Source organism: Eublepharis macularius, chromosome 4, assembly GCF_028583425.1.
Source record: "Eublepharis macularius isolate TG4126 chromosome 4, MPM_Emac_v1.0, whole genome shotgun sequence".
Lineage (NCBI taxonomy): Eukaryota > Metazoa > Chordata > Lepidosauria > Squamata > Eublepharidae > Eublepharis > Eublepharis macularius.
The window spans coordinates 82,595,474-82,618,665 of record NC_072793.1 but is presented as its reverse complement, the minus strand read 5'-3'; the positions used below and the strand labels follow the sequence as shown (position 1 = coordinate 82,618,665).

Sequence of the window (23,192 nt, the reverse complement as noted above, 5' to 3'; positions counted from 1 at the left end):
TTTATTATTTGGACCAAAACAGTCACAATAGGTTGAACTATCATCATATTTGGATACTAGGTTAAACTTTATTATGTTAAAGTACTGGACTTTTAAACCATATATTAGTATTGTTTTATCAGTGTTCCCACAAATTTTCCAATTTTTCTATTGGAAAAAATGAAAAAGGGTCCTCGGTTGGGGTGTGTTCGTTTTTTAATTTTCTGTCTCCTTCCGGCCTTTACATCTCTAGGTGAGACTTTATAAAAATCTGCATCAGATTCAGAAAGGGTTTTAAATATCAAGATCAAAATCTGAACTCTCTACCTGAAATCAAAGGCATTACAAGCATGAGGAATATTTCAGGAAGACTATTATCATTTTAGCAAGATAGCGAGGACTGTTCCACACATTAACAAATTACAGAAGTAGCTTTGTGCTAGAAATCATACAATTCCCATTTGTTAATTTCTTCATGTGCTGCATCTATACAATGATATACTTTTTTATATGGAAGTGAGTTCTGTCCAGTGGTCTTTACTTTCAGTTATTGGCTTAAGACATATGTTATATGACTGGATAATACTGTAGCTTTGATGCAACTGATTTTTTTCCCGCTAATAAAGTCACTTCCATCGCAGAACTAAATGTTACTGCCTTCAGCCCTCCTCCAGCTGCAGCCCTTTGTGCCTCCCTGAAATATGGGGCAGGAACAGCAAGAGGGGCAAACTGAAAGTCTGCAATGAGAGAACTGGCAAAAAATCACCCCCTATTCCCTGGTTAAAATTGTATCCAACTCAATATGATATTGTAAATATTAGACCAGGGAGACCCAAGTTCAAATTCCCACTCAGCTAAGAAGCTCACTGATTTATCCTGAGCCTGTAACAACATCTTAACCTCATCTTCTGTGCAGTGTTGTTAGGATAAAATAGGAAAGTCCCTAGTATCCTAGATTCCTTGGATGTAGGTGAGATAAACATGGTTAATAAGTGGAGCCTAATTGTTCATATGATCTGGGTTGAGGTTTAGATAGCAGTAGCTATTTTACTGACAAGTTCAGGCACATATCATATGACATATGCAAAATCTGCAAGGATTGTTTACACACTAATGTGCTCTTAATCTGCACTCCTTATATGATTCTAGTCCTCAAGATGCTTTGGCATTTACACGAAAGAAAGATTAGGTTAAAATTCACAAGAGCTATTTTTGAGAATGTTAACCTAATTTTTCTTATACTGTCTAAAAGCCATTGTTCAATATAGACTTTTTGAATAAACGGAAATGGAAGCAGGCCAAAAGTCTCCCCCCACCACCCTCAATAACCAGTATGGAACGTGAAAAAGATATTAGTAAGATGGCATCCATTCCTTCCACATGCTGCTAACCCTCCCCAGAGAACAAGAGGGATAGTCTGGAAGTGACTCATCTCTCCCTTTCTCTCATATCTAAAAATGGAGGCTGCAGGGGTGTGGTCGTGTGAAAGCAGGGATGCGTTTGCATAAGGGAAGCGTCTTCAAGACGAGAAGGATGCACAAGCATGGCATTGGCATTGTGAGACGTTGCCAGTTTGAACAGATGAGTGGAATTCTGGGCAGAGCAGCTCACCTATTTATAACTTCAAGAGGTCAGGCTTTCTGTCAGGAAGTCAGGATGACTCATAGATATGGGGGAAGGGCTAAAATCTCCTTATACATGTGAGATTCTGAAAACTGTAGAACTTGGGAACCTTTTTAGCCTGTATTTTTCACACCATTGTTTTTTATTCATACAAGCAATTCCCAGAGATGAAAGACAAACTGGTACTGAAATGGTAGCATGAAATTGAGACAGGAGAAACATAAAGTAATTCCAAGAATGTAAACGCTAGAACTAAGTGCTGCTCAACATGGAAATCATTGCTGGCAGTGTTTCTCCAAGTAATCTCAGGTGCACATGTTAGGAGATAGTACCCTGAAGTACATGTGGAGAGGGACTGAATTATGTGGACATGTCCCTTACAACTCTGTAGAAAGTATTCTGGCATTCCCATGTATGGAGGAGGGTTTTGTGTCCAAGGAGTAGCTGAGAGATGAAATACAGATGGCTGTGTACAAAGCAGCTGCCTCCTTCTGAAAGAAATGCCTCCAGCCTTTATTGTGCTCCCATACAGTTTGATCTGGCATTGGGAAAGATTGTATGCATCTGCAAAAATGTATTCATCCTTGACATTCCTGGGGTAGACTATCAGATGCCCTTGGTCACTGACTATTTTGCACCTTCATTTCCCCTTGCCCTATATTGTCAGATCAAATGGTGGTAGCAATTCTGGTCATAGAGGCCTGGTTTGTCACAATCCCACAAACTTGCCTGGATGAGATCCTGACACCTAATTAATTTCTATAGGATTGTGTGAGCTAAGTATGTCCAACACAGCTGAAGTCTGGCCAGCCTGAACTGGGAAATCAGGTTATTCTAAAGAAGGCCTGCAGTTGCTCCTACTTTATAGAATGAACTCCCTGAGGAAGTGAGGGAGAATTCCCCTTGGAAATTGTTAGGGGGCTCTGTGAGGCTGGCTTATTCATTATAGCTATTAATGGAGTGTTAAGTTGCAGCTGTATTTTATTGACTGTAATTCAGTTGGGGAGAATTTCTGGTTGTATTGTTTATAATGTTTGCTTATGTCTTGTGCCTTGAGCCGTGAGAGAAAGTTGGATATAAATGGTTTAATTAATAAATAAAGATGCTTGAATTTGGTGAAATCTCTAAAAGAGAACTTAATGAGTGTGGAGCAGCCACTGGGATTTAATTAATATCTCTATTCTCTACACAGTATGTTGTTTCCTTAGTGGGCCATATAATAGGTGATGGGCTCGTTTTTCTCTCTGTTCTTTTTCTCCTAGAGTGGAAAATACAGGGGTTCTGTGAAGGATTTCCCAGACTTTGATGCCAACCAGGATGCTGAGGCATTATATAATGCCATGAAGGGATTTGGTATGTTCTACAGTTGTTGTGATCGATTGATCTGATCAAAATATGTTGTGTCACTAACAGGAGTATTGGAGGGTCTTGTTCTCTTTGCAATCTATCATCTGTTCTGCTAACAAAAGCTGCCGAGCAACTGATGGCAGGGATAACAACATTAGCCACCTTTGTTTCTCTGCTGGAGAAGATAGGCAAGAACGTGTGGAGAAAAGGACACAATGTTGTTTTGTTCCTTCAGCTTCTACTAGAGTTATCACCCTCTGATTATGTAGCTCAGTGCAGAACATGAAAAGATCACTGTTCAGTTTACCTGCATGTTGTGCTCCTATTCTGCTGAATAATAATAACAGTTCATTTGTATATTGCTCTTCTGGGCAGCCAGAGCAGTGAACAAAGTCAGTGTGTTATTATTATCCCCACAATACAGCTGAGGAGCTGGGGCTGAGAGGAGTTGCTTACCCAAGACCACCTGGTGAGTTCATGGCAGTGATGAGATTCGAACCACCAGAGTGCTGCATCACAGCTCAGTTAGTTAACTACTACCAAGGGTAGGAAGCCACGTAGAACCAGAAATGCTGGTAGGATGGTAGACTTGGCTCAATGCTACAGGCCCCATGCTCTCCCCAATACTGTTGAGCGGCTGCTGTTTGTGTCATGTGTGGCACAAATCCCACAGGTTTGGTCTTCCATGATGTAAAAACTGAGAAATAGAATGCTGTTTTAAACAGTTTCTTTATATTCATATTTCTAGTCCAGTTGAAAAGTTGTGGAGAAAAGAGGCCAAGGACATTTTTTTGTGCAGATGAGAGAGAAATTGGGCATGACATCGCTCTTTGAAATTGGCCAAGCCATTTCCAGGGTGCAGAGCAGGACTGATAACATGTAAATTTACTGAACCTGCAGAAGTTAGATGTGGCTGGTATCCCACACCACTTTTCTTCCTTATTTTCTCCTGTAACTGTGGAAGGTGTGGATGTCAGTGTTGTCCCTGTTCTGTTGATTCCACTTATAAAAGAAAATAGTGTATGCCATTAAAGGTATTTGAATGAATTGAATGGGAAAAAAAGGAAATAGAAATCTAGTGGCATTCCAAAGGAGGTGCCAATAAAAGCTACAGGGTTTTGTTTGATTGCCTTCTTTCTTCTCTAGGTAGTGACAAAGAAGCCATACTTGACCTCATAACATCCAGAAGCAATAAACAAAGAATTGAGATCTGCCAAGCCTACAAATCTCTCTATGGAAAGGTAATCTTGAGAAAGGGAGAGAAGTCTTTATTGTTCTGCCTTGGAAGTCTGTTCAGAAGATCACCACATGCAGATTATACTGACTCAGGAATATGTGCTACAGCCTTAAAAATTAATAGCTTGTATTGTTGGGAAGCAGAGAATAGGAGTATCTCAGATTAGTCATGAAGATTCCAAAAGCAGTCTAATAAAGAGAAGGCTGGTTTGGCCAGATGGGTATAGGATATGTGGGGAGCAGGATATGAGGATATATTACAGGATTATGAGGGGCTTTGTCTACAAAGCAGAGTGTGTATAGTTTAAATTTGATTTATTTATTAGACTTATAGTCTGCTCTCCCCACAATGCAGGCCACTGCTGTCACTTTGACTTTGTAACAGGTGGTAATCTGTTAGATAAGGATATACCTTGTGTGGACAGGTACTTTGTGTAAGGAATTTTATTTTGGAGTAATTTCACTGGCAGCAACAGTAGTCCAATAGCTAGAGTGCTGCCTTTGACCTATAGACCTAGTTCTAGATGGAAACAACATCTCTGCCACAGAGTCATTAATTGTCCTTGGGTTAAGTCTCTGACTCCCAGTTTCAGTCTCCCGTCTGTAAGATAGGAAGAAGAGGGACATACCTCACAGGTGGGGTAATTGATTAAAAGGGTAAACCTAAAATACGTTATGTAAAGTGCTAATATTAACAATAGCAATGTTGGTTGCAATGAGTTCTTAACTTTACTGAGATTTCATTGAAAAAAATGATTCGGGAGTTTTGGTCTAAACTCTTTTCCAGGATTCAGTCTCTCTCATTTTTTCCTTCACCAATCTTTTCTCTTGATAGGACCTGATTGCAGACTTGAAATATGAGCTGACGGGGAAATTTGAGCGACTGATTGTTGGTCTGATGAGACCCTTAGAGTACTTTGATGCCAAGGAAATAAAAGATGCCCTTCAGGTAAGAGGAGAGCTAAGACCATATTTATTTTTTTAAACCAGTGATATGTTTTTTAGTGAACCACTCAATGCAGTTTGCGTTAAATACATTATAAAATACATTACACAACTTGTAAAGAATAAAGTGATAACAAACCATCAGAGCAACCAGGAGAATTAATGGAAAAAAACTCTTTAGTGTCCCACTGTTCCTATTCTACAAAGAAAGCCATTTGGAGGTTTTTGTTTCTTGGCATTCAGTGTGCTGCCTTTCATACAGATTTTGTTTTCCTTACTTGTAGGGCATTGGGACTGATGAGAAGTGCCTGATTGAAATCCTGGCATCTCGGACCAATCAGCAGATCCATGCACTGGTGGAGGCTTACAAAGACGGTGATTGCAGAGGGCAGGGCTGGCTTCAGCTACTGTTATGTCATGTAGTGAAAGGATTAAGACTTAAAGTTGGGATGCAGTCGCTGTATTGTTTCTTCCTTTATTTCTAATGGTTCCTACTAGGGGTGTGCAAATTTTTTTTTCATATTTCCCACTTTGGAATTTCCGAAGCAGGAAAAAGAGTCGAAAATAAGCGATTTCCGAAGTGACAAGCTGCTTCAGAAATCGCTTATTGACTCGCTTCAGTATGCTCCATGCAGATTCGGAGCCCACCGACAACTTTCCTTCCCTGCCGCTTATTTCACCCGATGGGAGGGGGAGGAGGGATTCCCTCCTCCCCCTCCCATGGGGTGAAATAAACGGCGGGGAAGGAAGTTTACCTCACGATGCTTGCTTCAGCTGACAGGCAGGGGAGCTTCCTCCGCAGCTGGCCAGCTGAAGCAAGTCACGCAGGGTTGCAAGACGCCCATGGGTGCTTTAACATTTAAACCCCCTTGGCTTGCTCCAGCTGACCCACAGGAACTCCCCCGCGAATCAGCTGGAGCAAACGGGGGTTGCAAAGCACCCCTTTCCCCACAGCTTGCAAGCCATGGGGAAAGGAGCACTTTGACATTTAAACCCCTTTGACTTGCTCCAGCTGACCCATAGGGACTGCCCTGCTGATCAGCTGGAGGAAGCCACGGAAAGGGGTACTTTCAAACTTTCCACCCCGTTGCTTTTTTCTCCCATGGGAGGGGGAGGAAGGTTCCCTCCTCCCCCTTCCATCGAGGAAAAAAGCAGGGTGGGAAGTTTGAAAGCAAGCACTTCTCTGGCTGTTTGCAATGCAAACAGCCAGAATGCAATTGCTGGGGCTGATTTGGGAATCCCGAGTCTTTACAGATCGGGCCCAATTTGGGTTAAAACCCTGAATCGGAAACCTGAAGCGCACCTCCCTAGTCCTTACATGCCAAACTTTGCACTTGGTTTCCTAATTGAGAATGGGCAGGATCAACTCCAGTTCACCAGCTCTGGAATAGTGCAAAGTAATGTAATGTGCGTTGGAAGCACCATTGCTCAATGGTGAATCAGTGATCGTCGTCGTCCTTCTGTGCAGCCCCACATTGGGGACTGCGCAGGCGCAGGCCAGCCGCGGAGAAGATTCTTTTAGCTTCTAGAAATGTGACGGGGACGTTCGGGCCCACCGCGCATGCGCGCCGGTGTTCCCGCCAATTTTGAAGTACAAGTACCCGAACGTCCCCGGCATTCCCTCAGTTCCTTTTTCGCCGCCGTTCGAAAAGGTTCTTCAGCTGTCGCTTGTGTCTTCCGACTTTCTTCTAGCTGTGAGTTGCCGTTTCCTTCTGACTGGGAAACGCCTCCACTATGTCCCATTCCGCTTTATTTAAAAAATGCCAACAGTGTGGCACTAAAATGACCCACTCTGATGGTCATGACCTCTGCCTCATCTGTTTGGGCGAGGGGCACGTCGTGGAGCGCTGTAAGTTTTGCATGGCCTTCACTCCGAAAGCGCGGAACGACCGCAAGGCCAGGCTCCGGGCCTTTCTTTGGGACGCCAACCTTCTACCGCCCAAAGCCTCTGGGTCGTCCGGGAGCAAGCCCAGCTCTGTCGCCCCCTCGCTGGCTCCTCATCACTCGTCGGAACCGCTCGTCTCGGCTCCGACGGAGGCGTCCGCTCCGGACGGTTCGATCGCCTCCGGTTCCGTGAGTGCTCCGTCCAGTCGAAAGGCGAAGAAACGTGCTTCTTCGAAGCCTTCTTCGAAACCTGTGGCCACCGAGGCTTCTTCGGAGCCCCCGCCGAAGAAGGCAAAGGCCAAGTCAAAGGCCAAGCGCCGTGCTCTGTCGCCGGCCCCGGCCTCGTTGGCTGGTTCCTCTCCTGGACCGGCCCCTCCTCCTGAGGACGTCCGGAGTCTCCTCCATACCCCGTCGCCTCCTCACACACCTCCTCCGGTGATTCCCGACGACTGTGAGTCGATCCGTGGATTTTCGGACGCGTTCCAGGAGTTTGAGCGCTCTCTGCCGTGTGCTCCGGTTCCGGCGGAGGTCTCCGTTCCATCGCAGCCAGTCTTCTCGGTTCCAGCGCCGTTTCACCGGTCCGTTCCGTTGCCTGCTGCTCTGCCTCCTTGGCAGCCTGTCCCGGGCCTAGGGAACGTGGCCTCCTGGCAGGATTTTGTGGCTTGGATTCAGCAGTCCGCTCCCTTTCTGCCTGGTCCTTCGGTGCCCCTGGCCACGGTTCCGGCGCCCTCCACTCTGCCTCCAGCTCCGCCTGCCACTCAGCCGCGTCGCCATCTTTCGGCACCCCAGCCTTCTACCTCGGTTCCGGCTGACCGCCCGTCGGTTCCGACGCAGACCCCAGCAGCTTTCTCCGACTCCGAGGATGATGAGGGCTTGGCGTCTCCGTCTGAGTACTCGTCGGACGCGGCCTCTGACCCTTCCCCTGATGATGCTGTTGGGGAGCTCCGCTCATCGTCCCCTAATGACGATTACAGGGTGTTTGCAGAGCAGATGGTCCGAATGGCCGCAGCACTGGAGCTCGACGTCGCCTCCACGACCTCCAAACCCAAGAGTAAGCTGTTGGAGCCGTTGTATTCGGGCTCTCCTGCCTCGGTGGCGTTTCCTCCTGTCGAGGATCTCGTCGACAATGCCCTGGCACTCTGGCAGACCCCTGCTTCTGTACCGCCTACGGCCAAGAAGGTTGAGAAATATTATCGCCTCAAACAGGAAGATTGCCCTTACCTCTTTGCCCATCCGAAGCCCTCTTCCATCGTGGCCGAGGAGGGTCAGGCTCGGTTCCGACGGGGCTCCTCTTCGGCTCCATCGGATCGGGAGGGGAGAAAGCTGGATGGAATTGGTCGGAAGGTGTATTCTTCGGCTTCCCTGGGGTTCCGGATCGCCCATTTCCAAGTAATAATGGGCTCTTACAATCTTTTCTTGTGGAAGCGTCTGTCGTCCTACCTCTCTGACCTCCCCGACGATCGCCGTCACTTGGTCAAGGCTCTCCAGGCTGAGGCTTTCCGTTTGTCGAAGCAACAGATGACGGCTGGCAAGGACGCTGCCGACTCCGCGGCGCGTGCGATGGCATCCTCAGTGCTCCTGCGTCGGCACGCCTGGCTTCGATCTACTGCCCTGCCCCCCGAGAAGAAGGCCAAGGTCGAGGATTTTCCGTTTGAAGGTCCTCAGCTCTTCTCAGAGAAAACGGATGAGTCCCTTTCTCTTATGAAGAAGAACCAGCAGACGGCCAAGTCGCTCGGGGTTGCGCCTTCGGTTCCGCAGTCGGGTCCGAGATATCGGTACGGCAGGTTCCGGTCCTATCAGTCCCCCTACCAGCAGTTCCACCAGCGCCAAGGACGGTTCCCCTCCGGTCAATCCTATGGCCACCGTTCCTACTCTGGCCAGCAGCGCCACTCTTCAAGACGCTCCGGCCGGTCCAAGGGACGACAGCAGCCTCCTTCGCCCAAGCCCTTGACTTCAGCGCAGAAGCCCACGGTCTTCTGACTAGACCAGGACGCTTCCCAGTTGGTCTCCAAGGACGCTGTTAATGTCCTGTTCTTGGACAGGCTACGGCCTTTCTTGCCCCGTTGGCAACTCATTACTACGGATACCTGGGTCCTCTCTGTTGTGGCCCGTGGTTATAAGTTGTCGTTTACCACTGCACCCCCTCTTTCGCACCCACCCCGTTGTGCTTCTTGTTGTAATGTTGTGTTACAAAATAATGTTTTGGAGTTGGTTGCCAAAGGTGCTGTCCGGGTGGTCAATGTCTCTACTTCCCCTTGGGGGTTTTACTCAAGATACTTTCTTGTGGATAAGAAAGATGGGGGGTCTCGTCCCATTTTGGACCTTCGGGCCCTTAATACCTACTTGAAGGTGGAGAAGTTTAGGATGCTTACCCTGTCCCGGGTGTTGGAACTCTTAGAGTCAGGCGTCTGGATGGCCATTTTGGATCTCAAAGACGCCTACTTCCACATTTCCATCTTTGAGGGCCACAGGAAATATCTCCGTTTTACCTGTGGAGGCGCTGTCTATGAATACACGGCCTTGCCCTTTGGCCTGGCCTCGGCGCCCAGGGTGTTCACTAAATGTATGGCCACCGTGGTGGCACATCTACGGTCTAGTGGCTGTTTTGTTTATCCCTATTTGGATGATTGGCTCCTGGTGGGTCCCTCCTCTGACTCCCTCCGGGCTTCTATCGCCCTCACCTTGTCCGTCCTAGACGGTCTGGGGCTAGTGGTCAATTTGGGGAAGTCGGTCCTGTCCCCTGGTACGAGCATTAGATTCATTGGGGTCCACTTTGACTCTCTGCTGGGCCGGGCTTATCTACCCCCGGACCGCTTGAGCAGGCTGTCCTCCCTGGCACGCCACTTCGTGCATAACCGGTTCCAAACTGCCCTCCTGGTTCAAACGTTGTTAGGCCTTATGGCCTCCTCCACAGCGGTGGTGTGTTTTGCACGCCTGCGCATGAGGCCTCTACAAAATTGGTTTGTTCGGGTTTTCAACCCCCTCACTATGAGTCAACACCGTGGGTTTTCCGTCCCGAGGGTGATACAGCGGACATTGGTGTGGTGGACTGACCCTGAGAATTTGTCCAAGGGTTGTCCTTTTGGTCCCTTCCTGCCGGAGGTCACCGTCTTCACGGACGCTTCCAATCTAGGCTGGGGAGGGCGTTGTGGACACCTGTCTGCTCAAGGTGTTTGGTCCTCCCTTGAAATGGGCATGCACATTAACCTGTTAGAGCTTAGAGCGATCCGTTACTCCCTTGCTTCTTTTGCAGATGTCATTCGGAACAGGAGGGTTCAGGTCCTGTCGGACAATACCACAGCCTGCTATTACCTCAACAAGCAGGGAGGAACGGTCTCGCTCAAGCTCTGCAAGGAGGCGACTGCACTCTGGACTTGGGCCATTGCCAACAACGTCCTGCCCAGGGCCATTCATATTGCGGGGGAGAACAACACAGCAGCAGACACGCTGAGCAGGGTGTTTTTGCCCCAGCACGAGTGGTCCCTCAACACGGTTTATCTCCACAAGGTTTTTCGCACATGGGGCACGCCTTTGGTCGACCTCTTTGCCACAGCCCACAACAGACAAGCCCCGCTGTTTTGCTCCCGGGCCGGGATTGGCCATCGTTCACTGGGGGATGCCTTCCAGATACCCTGGTCTCCAGGGCTCTTTTACGCCTTCCCGCCCTTCCCGCTCCTTCACAAGGTCCTCTCCAGGATCAGGGCCTTCCGAACCCACTGTATCCTGATTGCCCCTCGGTGGCCTTGCCAGGATTGGTTCCCCCTTTTACTTTCCCTGTCACAGGGGCGGTGTCTCCCGCTGCCACACGCCCCAGACCTGCTACTCAGGGACGGAGTGTGGCATCACGATGTGGCAGTGCTAAATCTGACTGCCTGGCTCCTCTGCGCCCCAGACTAGGCCTCTCTACTAGGGTGCTTAATGTGATTCTGAATGCCCGAAAACCGTCTACCAGGTTGTCCTACCAGAGGAAGTGGTCACGTTTCTCTAGGTGGTTAGCCCCCAAAGGGGTTTCCCCTTTCACTTGCCCGCTGCCTGTCATTCTGGAGTACCTCCTGGACCTGTGCTCCCAGGGCCTGGCGTTCTCCAGTGTTAAGGTGCACATGGCTGCTATCTCTGCCTTCCATGAGCAGATTGATGGGAGGACTGTGTTTGCACATTGGCTGTCCAAACAGTTCCTGAAGGGCCTACTAAGGTCCTTTCCTCCTAGGGCCCATCCTATTCCTCAGTGGAGCCTGACCCTGGTGCTCTCCCGTCTGATGCTCTCCCCTTTTGAGCCCCTGTCTACCTGTCCCTTGCCTCTGCTCACACAGAAGGTGGCCTTTTTGGTTGCAGTCACTTCCTCCAGGCGGGTTGGGGAGTTGTCTGCTCTGAGGTGTGACCCCCCCTTCCTGCAATTTTTCCCCGGTACGGTCATGCTCCACACTAGTATGCAGTTCCTGCCCAAGGTGGTTTCAAAATTTCACCTGCGTCAAAAGGTGGTCCTTCCTTCCTTTTTTCCTACACCCTCTTCCCCAGAGGAACGTACTCTACACACATTGGATGTGAAACGTGCTTTATTGTTTTATTTACATCGCACCAAGTGTTTCAGGAAGTCTCCTGCCTTGTTTCTATGTTACTCTGGCCCTCGCAAGGGCTCGCCAGCTTCTGCCCAGTCCATTTCTCGCTGGATTGTGTCTGCAATTAAACTTTGTTATCAGCAAGCTGGAGTTCGGTGCCCGTTGTCGATTACTGCTCATTCTACTCGAGCACAAGCTGCCTCTGCTGCCTTCCTCCGAGGAGTGCCACTCCAGGACGTCTGCCAAGCTGCAACGTGGTCTACCGCTGACACTTTCATTAAACATTATTCCATAGACGTGAATGCACGCCGTGAATCCGCTGTTGGCACGGCTGTTCTGCACTCTCTGTTCTCATAGACACTCACACCCGCCCCCATTGGTGAGATGCTAGCTATTCTCCCAATGTGGGGCTGCACAGAAGGACGACGACGATAAACAGGGTTTCTCACCTGTAACTGTTGATCGTCGAGTCTCTTCTGTGCAGACACACATTCCCTCCCGCCTGCCCCGCTGTGAGTGCTTGGTTTACTCCATTGTTCTCCGGCGGCTCAGGTGAACTGAGGGAATGCTGGGGACGTTCGGGTACTTGTACTTCAAAATTGGCGGGAACACCGGCGCGCATGCGCGGTGGGCCCGAACGTCCCCGTCACATTTCTAGAAGCTAAAAGAATCTTCTCCGCGGCTGGCCTGCGCCTGCGCAGTCCCCAATGTGTGTCTGCACAGAAGAGACTCGACGATCAACAGTTACAGGTGAGAAACCCTGTTTTTCTAAGTGCTTGCTCTATTTTCTTTTTGAATGCTTGCTGAACATGTGATGACCCCTACAGTCTAGGTGCATGGTAAAATGAATGAACAAAAAAATTTCCAGTTCAATTGTTTATGAATTTTCCTTGTGGCTGTTGATATGAAAGATGTAATTTAATTTTTATTTCCTCTCTTTTTTGTGTGCATTCTTGCAGCCTATGAGAAGGACCTAGAGGAGGAAGTCATAGCAGACACCTCTGGGCATTTCAAAAAGATGCTAATTGTTCTCCTTCAGGTATGTTTGGCTGTAAGCAGTTCTGCAACCATCATCACTTCACACACAGTTGTAATGGAATTAATTCATTGTCCTTTCTGCAGGGCAACCGGGAAGAAGATGATGTTGTGAGTGAAGAGTTAGTGGAACAAGATGCCAAGGTACTTTGCTGAAGAATGGAACAGTCTTTGTACTGGAACATATCCAGGATTGGAAGACATTTGTGTGCTAGAAAATCTGACCAGTGTCATGATTAAAATGTTACTTACACATTCTGATGTTAACTTCCCCTCAAATGCCCTAGTCCTTAGGAAAAAGAACTACTAGCAGTGAATGTCTGGATTGTTCGCACTTCCACCCTCAAGCCTTTCTTGCCTTTGAGATTCAGTTAGAGGACATAGTTTGCCTGAACTGCCTAGACAGGAAGAAACTTTTCTCCATCTCTCATAGTACTAGAGCCCAGGAGCATCCACTGAAACTGAGGAGTGGGAGATTCAGGACAAACAAAAGGAAATTCTTCACATAGCACATAGTTGAATTCTGGAACTCTACCACAGGATGTGGTGATGGTTGCCAACTTGGAAGACTTTACAAAGGGAATGGACAAATTTATACAGGTTGGGGCTATCAGTGGCTACTACTCATATGTGCTAACTAGAGATGGGCATGATTTCCTCCAGTACCAGAGGCAGCATGCCTCTTTATTTAAGTTGCCGGGGAGAACAGGTGAGAGGATGCTCTTGCAGTTATCCTGCTTGTGGGCTTCCTTGGGGCAGCTGTTTGGCTGCTGGGTGAACAGAATGCTGGACTAGATGAGCCTTTGGTCTGATCCAGCATGGTTCTGCTTATGAGTTGGTTCCTTTTCTGATGTTGATTATTTACTGTTTGTGAGCCCACAAGAGCCAGATTTTCCACGTTAGCTTATTGAATAGAGACTACCGAACAAATTTTCAAACAATTCTGCTTTCAAATATATTTATTTGCAGATTTTTCAGTTTGATTAATTGCAATCCCTACTAATTGTGATATGGGTCTGTGTGTAAAGTGCCATCAAGTCATAGCTGCCTTATGACAACCCCATAGGGTTTTCAAGGCAAGAGACATTCAGAGGTGGTTTGCCATTGCCTGCCTCTGTGTAGTGACCCAGGACTGACTTGGCCGTCTCCCATCCAGGTAATAACCATACCCAACCCAGCTTAGTTTCTGAGATCTCACAAGATCAGGCTAGCCTGGACCATCCAGGTCAGGGTGTGATATGGGGAGTAATTTTGAAATAAGACCTCCCTAACTTTAAGATATATTTATCTAAATATTCATAAGAACTTAGGCCACAGAGTGGTTAAGTTGTGAATATAAGAATAGCCTGCTGAATCTGATCAGTTATCCATCTAGTCCAGCAGTTTGTTTTCCACCACAGTGGCCAATCAGAGATTCCTGGAAGGCCCACAAACAAGCAATTGATAAAGCTGCCCTCCAGCAACTGTTTTTTAGAAGTATAATGCCTACAAACATGGGGGAGGTGTCCCTTTAATGAACCTGTGCTTCCCCAATTTGTTCAATCCCCCTTTACAGTTATTTCTAAATGCTGTGGTTGTACATTTCACATGAGGGAGATGTGTTGTGTACAGACATACTTTCTATAATCTGTCTTGAATCTGTTACTCATAAATGTCATTGTGTCCCCAAGTGTCTTGTACTTTGGGAAAGGGGGAAAAGTTCTCTCTCTCCACTTTCTCCACTGTGTGTGTACTTTTATAAACCTCTATCTTGTCAATAATGTGTCAGCAGAAGGTACAGCTAGTCGTGAATCTTCTCTGCTCTCCCTTCCCGCTACTGGTAATTTCCAATCAATCCTGGGGGGGTTATGGGGTTATGGGACACATTGGAGTAAAAGTCTTGTGGGTTAGTGGGCTGCAGTGATGAGGGGGAATGATTTCACTCCTGCCCGTCTTTACTGAAGAACATCTTCCTGCATGGCTTTTACTCTACATGAGCCTCATGATTCCAAGAGCTAACTTTCTAGAGGCTGGAAATGACTGCTGGGGGGATGGGTGGGTGGGAAAGATCCATAATCTGTGCACAAGCAGTTTATAGGATACAACCCTGAAAATCTCCAGTCTCCTAAACCAACCACTTGGTTTTGGTTGCTCTTTGGTATACCTTTCCAGATCCAAATGCAGTCATACCATAGATTTGTTCATTTAATATATTTATTTGTTGCTTTTTGGGATCACTCAAAGCTGTCTTTAAATATATAAATAAAATCACAATCATTAGGACTTCAAAAGCAGGGTGATATTTAAAACTCAGTCCAATAGCAGGTCAGTTACTAAAGGACCTTTTAAACTATTCAGTCCTACATTTTTTTCGGAAGATAGCCAGGGGTGGCACTTCCCACACTTGTCTCGGCAGTTCATTCCAAAGGATGGGCTGCCACAAAAAAAGCTGCCACAGAAAAAGCCTGTGTACTGGCAGGAACCATCCTAACCACTCTTGGAATTGAGACTGTGTGCATCCCCTGATGTGATGGGTGTAGCACTCTCACAAGCTTAGTGGGCAAGAATGTAGGTCTTAGACTATTAAGAGCTTTAAAGATTGAAATCAGCATTTTGAATCAAGCTCAGAAACAGACTGGCAGCAAATGTTGATCTCTCAAGATCTCAGTAATATGGCTGAACGTGCTAACTAGAGATGGGCACCAACCACAAAAAAACTGAACTGTTTGGTTTGTGGGTTTTCACAAACCAGGAACCATGAACTGGCATGAACTGGGGCAAGTTTACGAACCAGTTTGTGGTTTGTGGGGTTTAAATGCTCCTTTCTGGCTGCTTAGCAGTGGCAGGGAAAGGGGCATTTGACAGTTTAAAGGGCCCTTTCCTGCCTTGCAAGTGGCAGGTGTCCCCTTGCTGCCTGCCAGCTGAATCCCCCCCTGCCGCCTACCAGCTGATAGTTTAAAGGGACCTGCCACTTGCAAGCGACAGGGCACTTTAAACTGCCCAAACCCCAGCCCCCAGCCCCACACTTACCTTGCCCTGCGGGCCCATGGCGTCCTCCCCCTCCATTTGTCAAATCAAGATATGAATAATTATCTGTTAGCCAAATCCTGGCTTTGTAAGCTATGCATAGATAAAATAAATAGTGGTTTCACATTCTGTCGGAACCAAGCCAATGTTTTGCCTTGGCTTGCACAGATCACTGTTCTAAGATAATTCATATACATTAACAAGAGAAGATTTGGGGAGTTTGGACTTAGTCACCTCTTTGTATTTACTCCCTACTTTAAGCTGCTGCAGTTGTGTTGTGCTTTCTTAAAAGGACCTGTTGGATGCTGGAGAACTTCAGTGGGGCACAGATGAGGCCCAGTTCATTTATATTCTTGGAAACCGAAGCAAACAACACTTGCGGCTTGGTGAGCACTGCATTCAAAAGAGATTATTTGATTCTTAAACCACAGCTTTCTCTTCCTTTTTTGCAGCGCATCACATCTTCCTGGAGTGAATGTCAGTTAGTTGTGATGCACAGGAAGAGTTCATCTGACTGACTTTATTATTGCTATGCACAGTAGGAAATTACTGAATGGTTTGCTAAAGCCATTCTTTGCAGTTTGGTTACGTTACTGCATTGGACCCTGCAAATACCTTTCTATTGGATCAGGAATTGATCTGTGACTAGAGCTTCACAGAATTCTCCTTTGAAATACAGACACTTTGACCTTCTGTTCCCATCTTGAAGTTGTGGGGCCAGATCCTTATTCTGTACTGCCACACACACACACCTAAGCCTGTTTAAATGTATTCAACTAGCTCTGGTTTGTCTCTGTAAAAGAATCCCCATTTCTTCATTATTGTATTCAGTTTCTTTGCTGATCAAAATGGCTGTGAGGAGACTGTTTATTATTGTCATGAAAAGTAGGCTGTTGATATAATACCTAATTGGTGATATTAGTGCCATCGCTACTCACAAAATTTTTAATGAGTCCTTAACCTAAGTATTTTAGCCATCCAAATTTCAGCAGTGAAAGGGCACAGCCAAGGATAACAAGAAATGCTGAGCTAAAGGTAGTTATCATACTGCACCCAGTGAATCTGTCAGTATTGGAGGACTTTAATACTCCTCAAATAGAATTGTAGACTGTAAGGTACCCAAAGGACACCTGACCCAATCCATTCAAGAACTCAGTGTTCACAATACAATATTCTAGAAATGTTCAATATTGCATTCAGGTTATATTCTCTCACATTTTTGCCTTGACCTTCGTACAAGGACTTAATGGCAGCATATATGGCTTTCCTTATGATCCTAATTAAGTAGCTCTTTACCAGATATATGAGATTCTTTGGTACCAAGTACTGCAGTGCTTAGAGCATGTTAGTGATTTGGCGTATGTATCAGACTGTTCTCCTGTTTTCTTTTCAGTGTTCGATGAGTATCTGAAAACGGCAGGCAAGCCTATAGAATCAAGCATCCGGGGAGAGCTGTCTGGGGACTTTGAGAAACTGATGCTAGCAGTGGGTGAGTTGGCCTATGCTGTACTTTGAAGAGTTGAATTCGAACAGAAGTGAATCTTGAAAGGCCCCATTCATTCAAACTAATTCTGTGGTCATTTGGATGTCTTTGCTTCTCAAAGATGCCAAGTTGTATGTTAAATTGGTTGATGTTTGGAGCACAGGTATCAGAGGTAGACTCCTAAATGCATTATATGACAAACCATCTTAGATTAGACACAAAGATTTGAAAATGAGGATTTAAGTTAGTGGATAGGAGACTTCAGCATGAAAGATCTGTATGGAGAACTTGGGAACTGGAACTAATCTACATATTTTTATTGCAAATATTCTACATATTATTACGTTTTTAATTAAAATAATTAATATTATTGTTGATAATTTGTCAGATACCACATTGCATGTGCAGATGTTACACTTAGTCAGTATTTGTATTCCCAGATATTTACATTTGTGAGTAAAACAATTGAGAGACAAATTAAGAAACCAATACTAAAAATATTCTTTGACCATAGCTATCTTTAGACCTCTTATTCTGCTATTCACTATGAAGGTAGCTTTTTTGTTGTTGTTCTGGTTTCAGCAATATGGAAGCATATCAGTGAGTGGGGAGAGTTTTGAAAATCAGGAGTATGGATGTCTCAGTTAGAAGAGCTGACCCCCCCCCCCACTTAAGTCACATGGCACCACTGAAGAGCCCCTGTGGATTCCCTGCCTTTCCCCACAGCAAAGGAAGGAGTCCCAGGCTGTTTGCGTAGTCTGGCTGGTTAGCTGACAGGGTCAGGAATAGACATGGGCACGAACGGGGGGGGGGGGGGAACCTGAACACCCTGTTCGTCGTTCAGTGCCATCCATGAACAACGAACATGAACTGTTCCCGGACATGTTTGTTGTTTGTTGTTCGTGGGGGGCATAACCCCCCCACCCCAACCCCCCACTTAGCCCCCCTCCCATCAAACCCACTTACTTGGCCCTTTAAAGATCCCTTTAAACTATCAGCTGGCAGGTGGCACGGGGGGATTCCCCCCTGCCGCCTGCCAGGTGATAGTTTAAAGGGCCCTTTCTTGCCACATGCAAGGGGCAGGGCCCTTTAAACACCCCACAAACTGACCTTCCCAATGTCCAATACCCACCAGATTTGTAGGGGACATAGTCCTCACTGTCCTCTGTAGACCCCCCAAGTTTCAGAGAGATTGCACCCTTGGAAAGGCATGATCCACGGGTCTCCCCTTTGGCTGTCATTTTCTCTTCACAGAGGCAAAAACAGGACTCTCTGCTGGAAGTACTTTGAAGGGTTAAAGCCAGAAGGAAAGCCAGAAGGAGTTCAGACAGAGTTCAGTCCCTCCTTGCCTCTGGTTGCCAAGGGGATTGATTGCAGCAGGTGCGGCTTTTAATGACCACCTGTTCGTTTAGGATGGGGCCTCACAAACAGCTTGTTCGAGAACAGCAGATTAGGCTGTTCGTTGGTTTTTTCTGTTCCTAATGCTGTTCGTGGCCATGTCTAGTCAGGAAATAGAGTAGTTCAGGTTCAGAGCAAGTTCAGTGTAGAGGTTAAGAGTGCGGGACTCTAATCTGGAGAACTGGGTTTGATTTCCCACTCCTCGGCTTGAAGCCAGCTGGGTGACCTTGGGTCAGTCACAGCTTCTCCCACCTCACAGGGTGTTTTATTGTAGGGATAATAATGACATACTTTGTAAACCACTCTGAGTGGGCGTTAAGTTGTCCTGAAGGGTGGTATATAAATCGAATGTTATTATTATATGATTATTAGGTGTGCAGAACCTAGTACCACTTCATGCTACTGCTTCGTACAACACTGCTTGAGCAAGGTTGCAGATTTAGGAGTGCAAGGAATTTTCCTTGCATATATGGCTTGTATGGATGAGTTTGGCATTGGGGCCTTTCCTCTTAGTGCTTTATTTTATTTTTTGGAGTAGTAAGAACACTGTTTCTCATATGGATATTTGAAAGCATTTTCTCTTCCTTGCCAACCACTGGGTTTCGAAGGGCTGAAGGACCAAGGAAGGCATTGCATTTTACTGAATTCTAGATGACTTTTTCTGCTGGTTTCCCTTCACAGTGAAAAATATCAGGAGTACATCGGAGTATTTTGCAGACCGACTCTTCAAAGCCATGAAGGTGAGTGGTTTGCCAGGCGCTATATGCTGTCTTCTCTCTCAAATTATCATCACTTTTTCATATTTCCATCTGCATTGCTTACATCCTGACAGTGAAAAGCAATGAAGTTCCAGTGTATTACTACAGAGACGGCTTACACTATTAAGGAAGACAGCTCTTGTTGCATTACAAATAGAATGAAAATGGTTTTAATAGTCAGATTATTTCCTGTCTAATCATCTACTAGATACAGTCTAAACTTCACTTGTATAATGTTGTTAAACCTTGTTGCTTCTCTCTATACAACATTTTAAAGGTTCACTCTGTCTTCTCATCTAAAACTTATCTGCTGATTCCTTACCTTGATTTCCACACAAATTTTTTCTTTCTGGCCTCCCTGTGACAGACCTCTGTTCAAAATTCTGCCACTCCAGTCATTCACTTCTCCCATCACTTGGACCACGTGATGCCCTTATCTCAAATGCTTTCATTTGCTTTCCATCCTCTTTCATATCAGCAATAAATTGGAACAGCTGGAATTTAGGAGCAAGGGCAGAGAAAAATGAATTTTGTTCCACAGCAGAAAAAAAGGCATCATTTCTGTATACAGCCCAACTGTAAATGTTTATTAGCAGATAGAATTAACAGAAAAAGTAAAAGGAGTAGTTGGAGGAATCTTGTCTATGTCACTGGTTCCCCTTCCCACACTAATACAACTTACTGGCTTCCTTCTCATCTACCTTTTTGGCTCCTCCCCCCTTTGGCTGCTGATTTACCTCAGATCATTTGTTCCGTCTTTCATATGGCCTCTGCTCCTGACCCCTTGGGCAAAGCAACTTCTAATTTTTATGCCACTTTTCTAGGGAACCTGCCCAAGGCAGGGGTCTAAAGAATGTTATCCAAAGGGGATTTCCCCCCTGCATTGCCTGTACAGATATAAGGGTTTTTTTTTAAACTTCAAGGGGTTTTAAACTGTCTTCTCAAACGTTTACAGTTGTAAGATTTTTCTTCAAACTTGAATACAGTTTGCAGCGAGACGACACCCCTTTTCCTGTGTGGAAATGTTGGGTACATCTTTTCATCTGCATCCTGAGACCAAGTTCAGAATTAGATATTTAGAAGATTTTCCCTTTAGAAAATGAAATATTTGTAATAAGCTGTGAGACTAAAGGTCTTTTTTATTATTGTTGTTTTTATATTATTACAACAAACAAAAATTAACATAGACAACAGATATAAAAAATAGGAAGGGAGAGAAGCAAGGAGGAAGAGATACCAATTAACACACTTTATAGAACTTTGTTAAACTCGTTACTTAGTCAGAAGTTCTTTCGTATTGCCTTTATCTTTACTAAATTTATCTATTGCCTTTATCTTTACTAAATATATAAGATATCCCCATTACCTCCATATTTCAGCATAATATTTAATGCCTACCATAAAATTCTAATTTTCAAATCCACAGATCACGAACTCTGACTTCTCTTTCACATACAGAAAGTCCATGAAAGGTTTCCAGATCTTCACAAAATTAGTTGTTGTTTTATCTCTCAACAACCTCGTTAATTTTGCCATTTCCACAATCTCCAACATCTTCACTAACCAATCATCTACTGTTGGAAGCTTGTCCGATTTCCAATATTCTGCATAAACTATTCTTGCAGCCGTTGTCTTATATCTAATTAAAATTCCAAATTCACTTACTGTTGAAGTTTCCATTAAACTCAGTAGGCACATCTCTGGCTTTAGTTGTAGGTTACTTTTAGTACTTTTTGTATTGTTAAATGTATTTGTTTCTAATACGTTTTAGCAACAGGGCAAGTCCACCACATATTTTTTTGCATTTCCAACATTTATTTGATACCCCTTTAAACGTTTTGGCTAATGTTTGTGGGTTCATGTACCACCTGTACATCATTTTATAAAAATTCTCTTTTAAGTTATAACACAATGTAAATTTTAGGCCATATTTCCACATTTTCTCCCACTGCTCCATATGAATGTTATATCCAAAAATTTTTAGCCCATTTAACCATACAGTCCTTCACTTGTTCTTCTTCCAATTCTATTTTTAATACAAATTTATACATTCTAGATATTAAATGATTCTCATTTGTACATAGCTCTTTTTCAAATGTACTCATCGTTTCCTCCATACCATACAATTTAAGATCATTTTTAAATCTTTCTGATAGTTGCATATATGCAAGCTATTGACACTCAAGACCTTTCTCTTTCAGTTCTTCTTTTGAACATATTTTTATATCCCCTCGAGAGAAGTTACATAAATCGTAATATGTTAGCCACTTATCCTTATGTAATATTTCTCTTCTTTAAAAAGTTTCATGTGGAGAGATCCACAATGGTGTTTTCATTGTTATTCTTACCTTAAACTTATTCCAAATTCGTATCAAGGATTGATGTGTAATGTGATACTAAAGGTTATGAGGTGGGGGATAACTACCAGTAATGGTACTTGGTCTACCATGATGTAACATGACTTACTAGCGAGTGGTTCTTTTAAATTCTGGCACCCCAAACAAGAAGATTCTAAGATCTCAGATTCTAAGGATGTGTGCATGTGTTTTCACCTGTACAACTAGATAACATAATAATGTCTTTATATCTACCTCCTTACTGAACAAAAATATCTAAGAGAAGTACTGCTTTTATTTTTTTTTAAAAATGAGCAAACCTCACAATAAACCTGGGATAAATTAGTTGTTTGTGACAGTCATACATTTGTGATTTTTACATATATTCGTTTATGCTCTGATTTTTCCACCATCACGCTTTGAAATAAATCCCAATTTATTGTAGGGTTTAGGAACAAGGGACAACACGTTAATTCGGATTATGGTGTCACGCAGTGAGATTGACATGTTGGACATTCGAGAGATATTTCGGACTAAATATGAGAAATCCCTTCACCACATGATTGAGGTAAATACAGAGTGCTTGCACTGTCACTGATACGTATGAGAGACAGAGACTGCTTCTACACTAGCCATTTATTCTGGCATTGATGTCACTCATTCAATTTTTACAGAGAATCAAGATCATGTTATTGCAAGTCTGTTGAATTCCATTGTAGTCCTATCATTTTTGAGATCTCATTTTTACTCTTTCCTTCATTTGCCATGTATGGTTGGGTGAAGCTTTCTGAGGGTAATTTTTCCTTTAAATTTTGCTGCTCTTTTTCTTTACAGAGCGACACATCTGGGGATTACAAAAAAGCACTGCTGAAACTCTGTGGAGGAGACGATGAGTAAGAGCGTTCAGTCCTACTGTTACTTGGAGAATTGTTCTCTTGTCATTTTACTTAATCAGACTAGACTACAAGGCATTCCATTTATTTGAGCAGAGTGCTGCCTCTTGATGAGTTAATAGACCTTAATCTAGGTATCTTTGCAAAATCCTTCTAGGGCAGCTTTTTGTATCTGGATTTTGGTTCTTTCCCAAATTGTTGTTCAAGTTGAAGCTTATTCTGTGGGAGATCCGACAAGCAGTGCAAGAGGGTTTATCACTTTGGGGTTGTTTTTTGCATAATTTTTTTCTAGTGTCGATATGTACCATGAACACTAGAGAAAAAAAGTTCCATAGGTGTGCATTTCTCTGACCCCTAGATTCGGAGATCCCTGAAAAAGCACACCCTCTGTGCTGTAAAATAGAAACAAAAGAAGACTTTAGGATCCCTTCAAAACTAGCATTTTGTGTGTCGAAATAGGTATATTTCTTTGTTTTCATTTATCAGCACACACAAGGCTAAATATGAAGGACTTTGCCTTATTTTATATCTTTGTTCAGAAGTATATAACTGAGCTCTTCCCTACCATAGAAACCAACAAAATACTAGCAACTCCTTCAAAGTTCTTAAACAATTATATTGCCATAAAATGCTTAAATTTCTAATAAGAGCCCAACCTAATGTTGTTTCTTTGATCATCACAGTAGAAAATAACCTTTACATTATTGTCCAGG

The 23,192-nt window shown here is 44.7% G+C and overlaps 1 protein-coding gene across 2 annotated transcripts in view; it reads left to right on the top strand.

The window, feature by feature from the left end:
- ANXA6 (annexin A6) overlaps nt 1-23,192 on the top strand; it is a 67,286-nt gene that overhangs the window by 14,552 nt on the left and 29,542 nt on the right. For both annotated transcript variants that reach the window (XM_054976258.1, XM_054976257.1), the window contains exons 3-13: nt 2,865-2,955; nt 4,096-4,190; nt 5,021-5,134; nt 5,415-5,505; nt 12,530-12,609; nt 12,693-12,749; nt 15,904-15,997; nt 17,005-17,100; nt 19,174-19,232; nt 22,032-22,154; nt 22,421-22,479. In XM_054976258.1, coding sequence (XP_054832233.1) covers nt 2,865-2,955; nt 4,096-4,190; nt 5,021-5,134; nt 5,415-5,505; nt 12,530-12,609; nt 12,693-12,749; nt 15,904-15,997; nt 17,005-17,100; nt 19,174-19,232; nt 22,032-22,154; nt 22,421-22,479 — 959 coding nt within the window. The remainder of the gene's footprint in view (nt 1-2,864; nt 2,956-4,095; nt 4,191-5,020; nt 5,135-5,414; nt 5,506-12,529; nt 12,610-12,692; nt 12,750-15,903; nt 15,998-17,004; nt 17,101-19,173; nt 19,233-22,031; nt 22,155-22,420; nt 22,480-23,192) is intronic.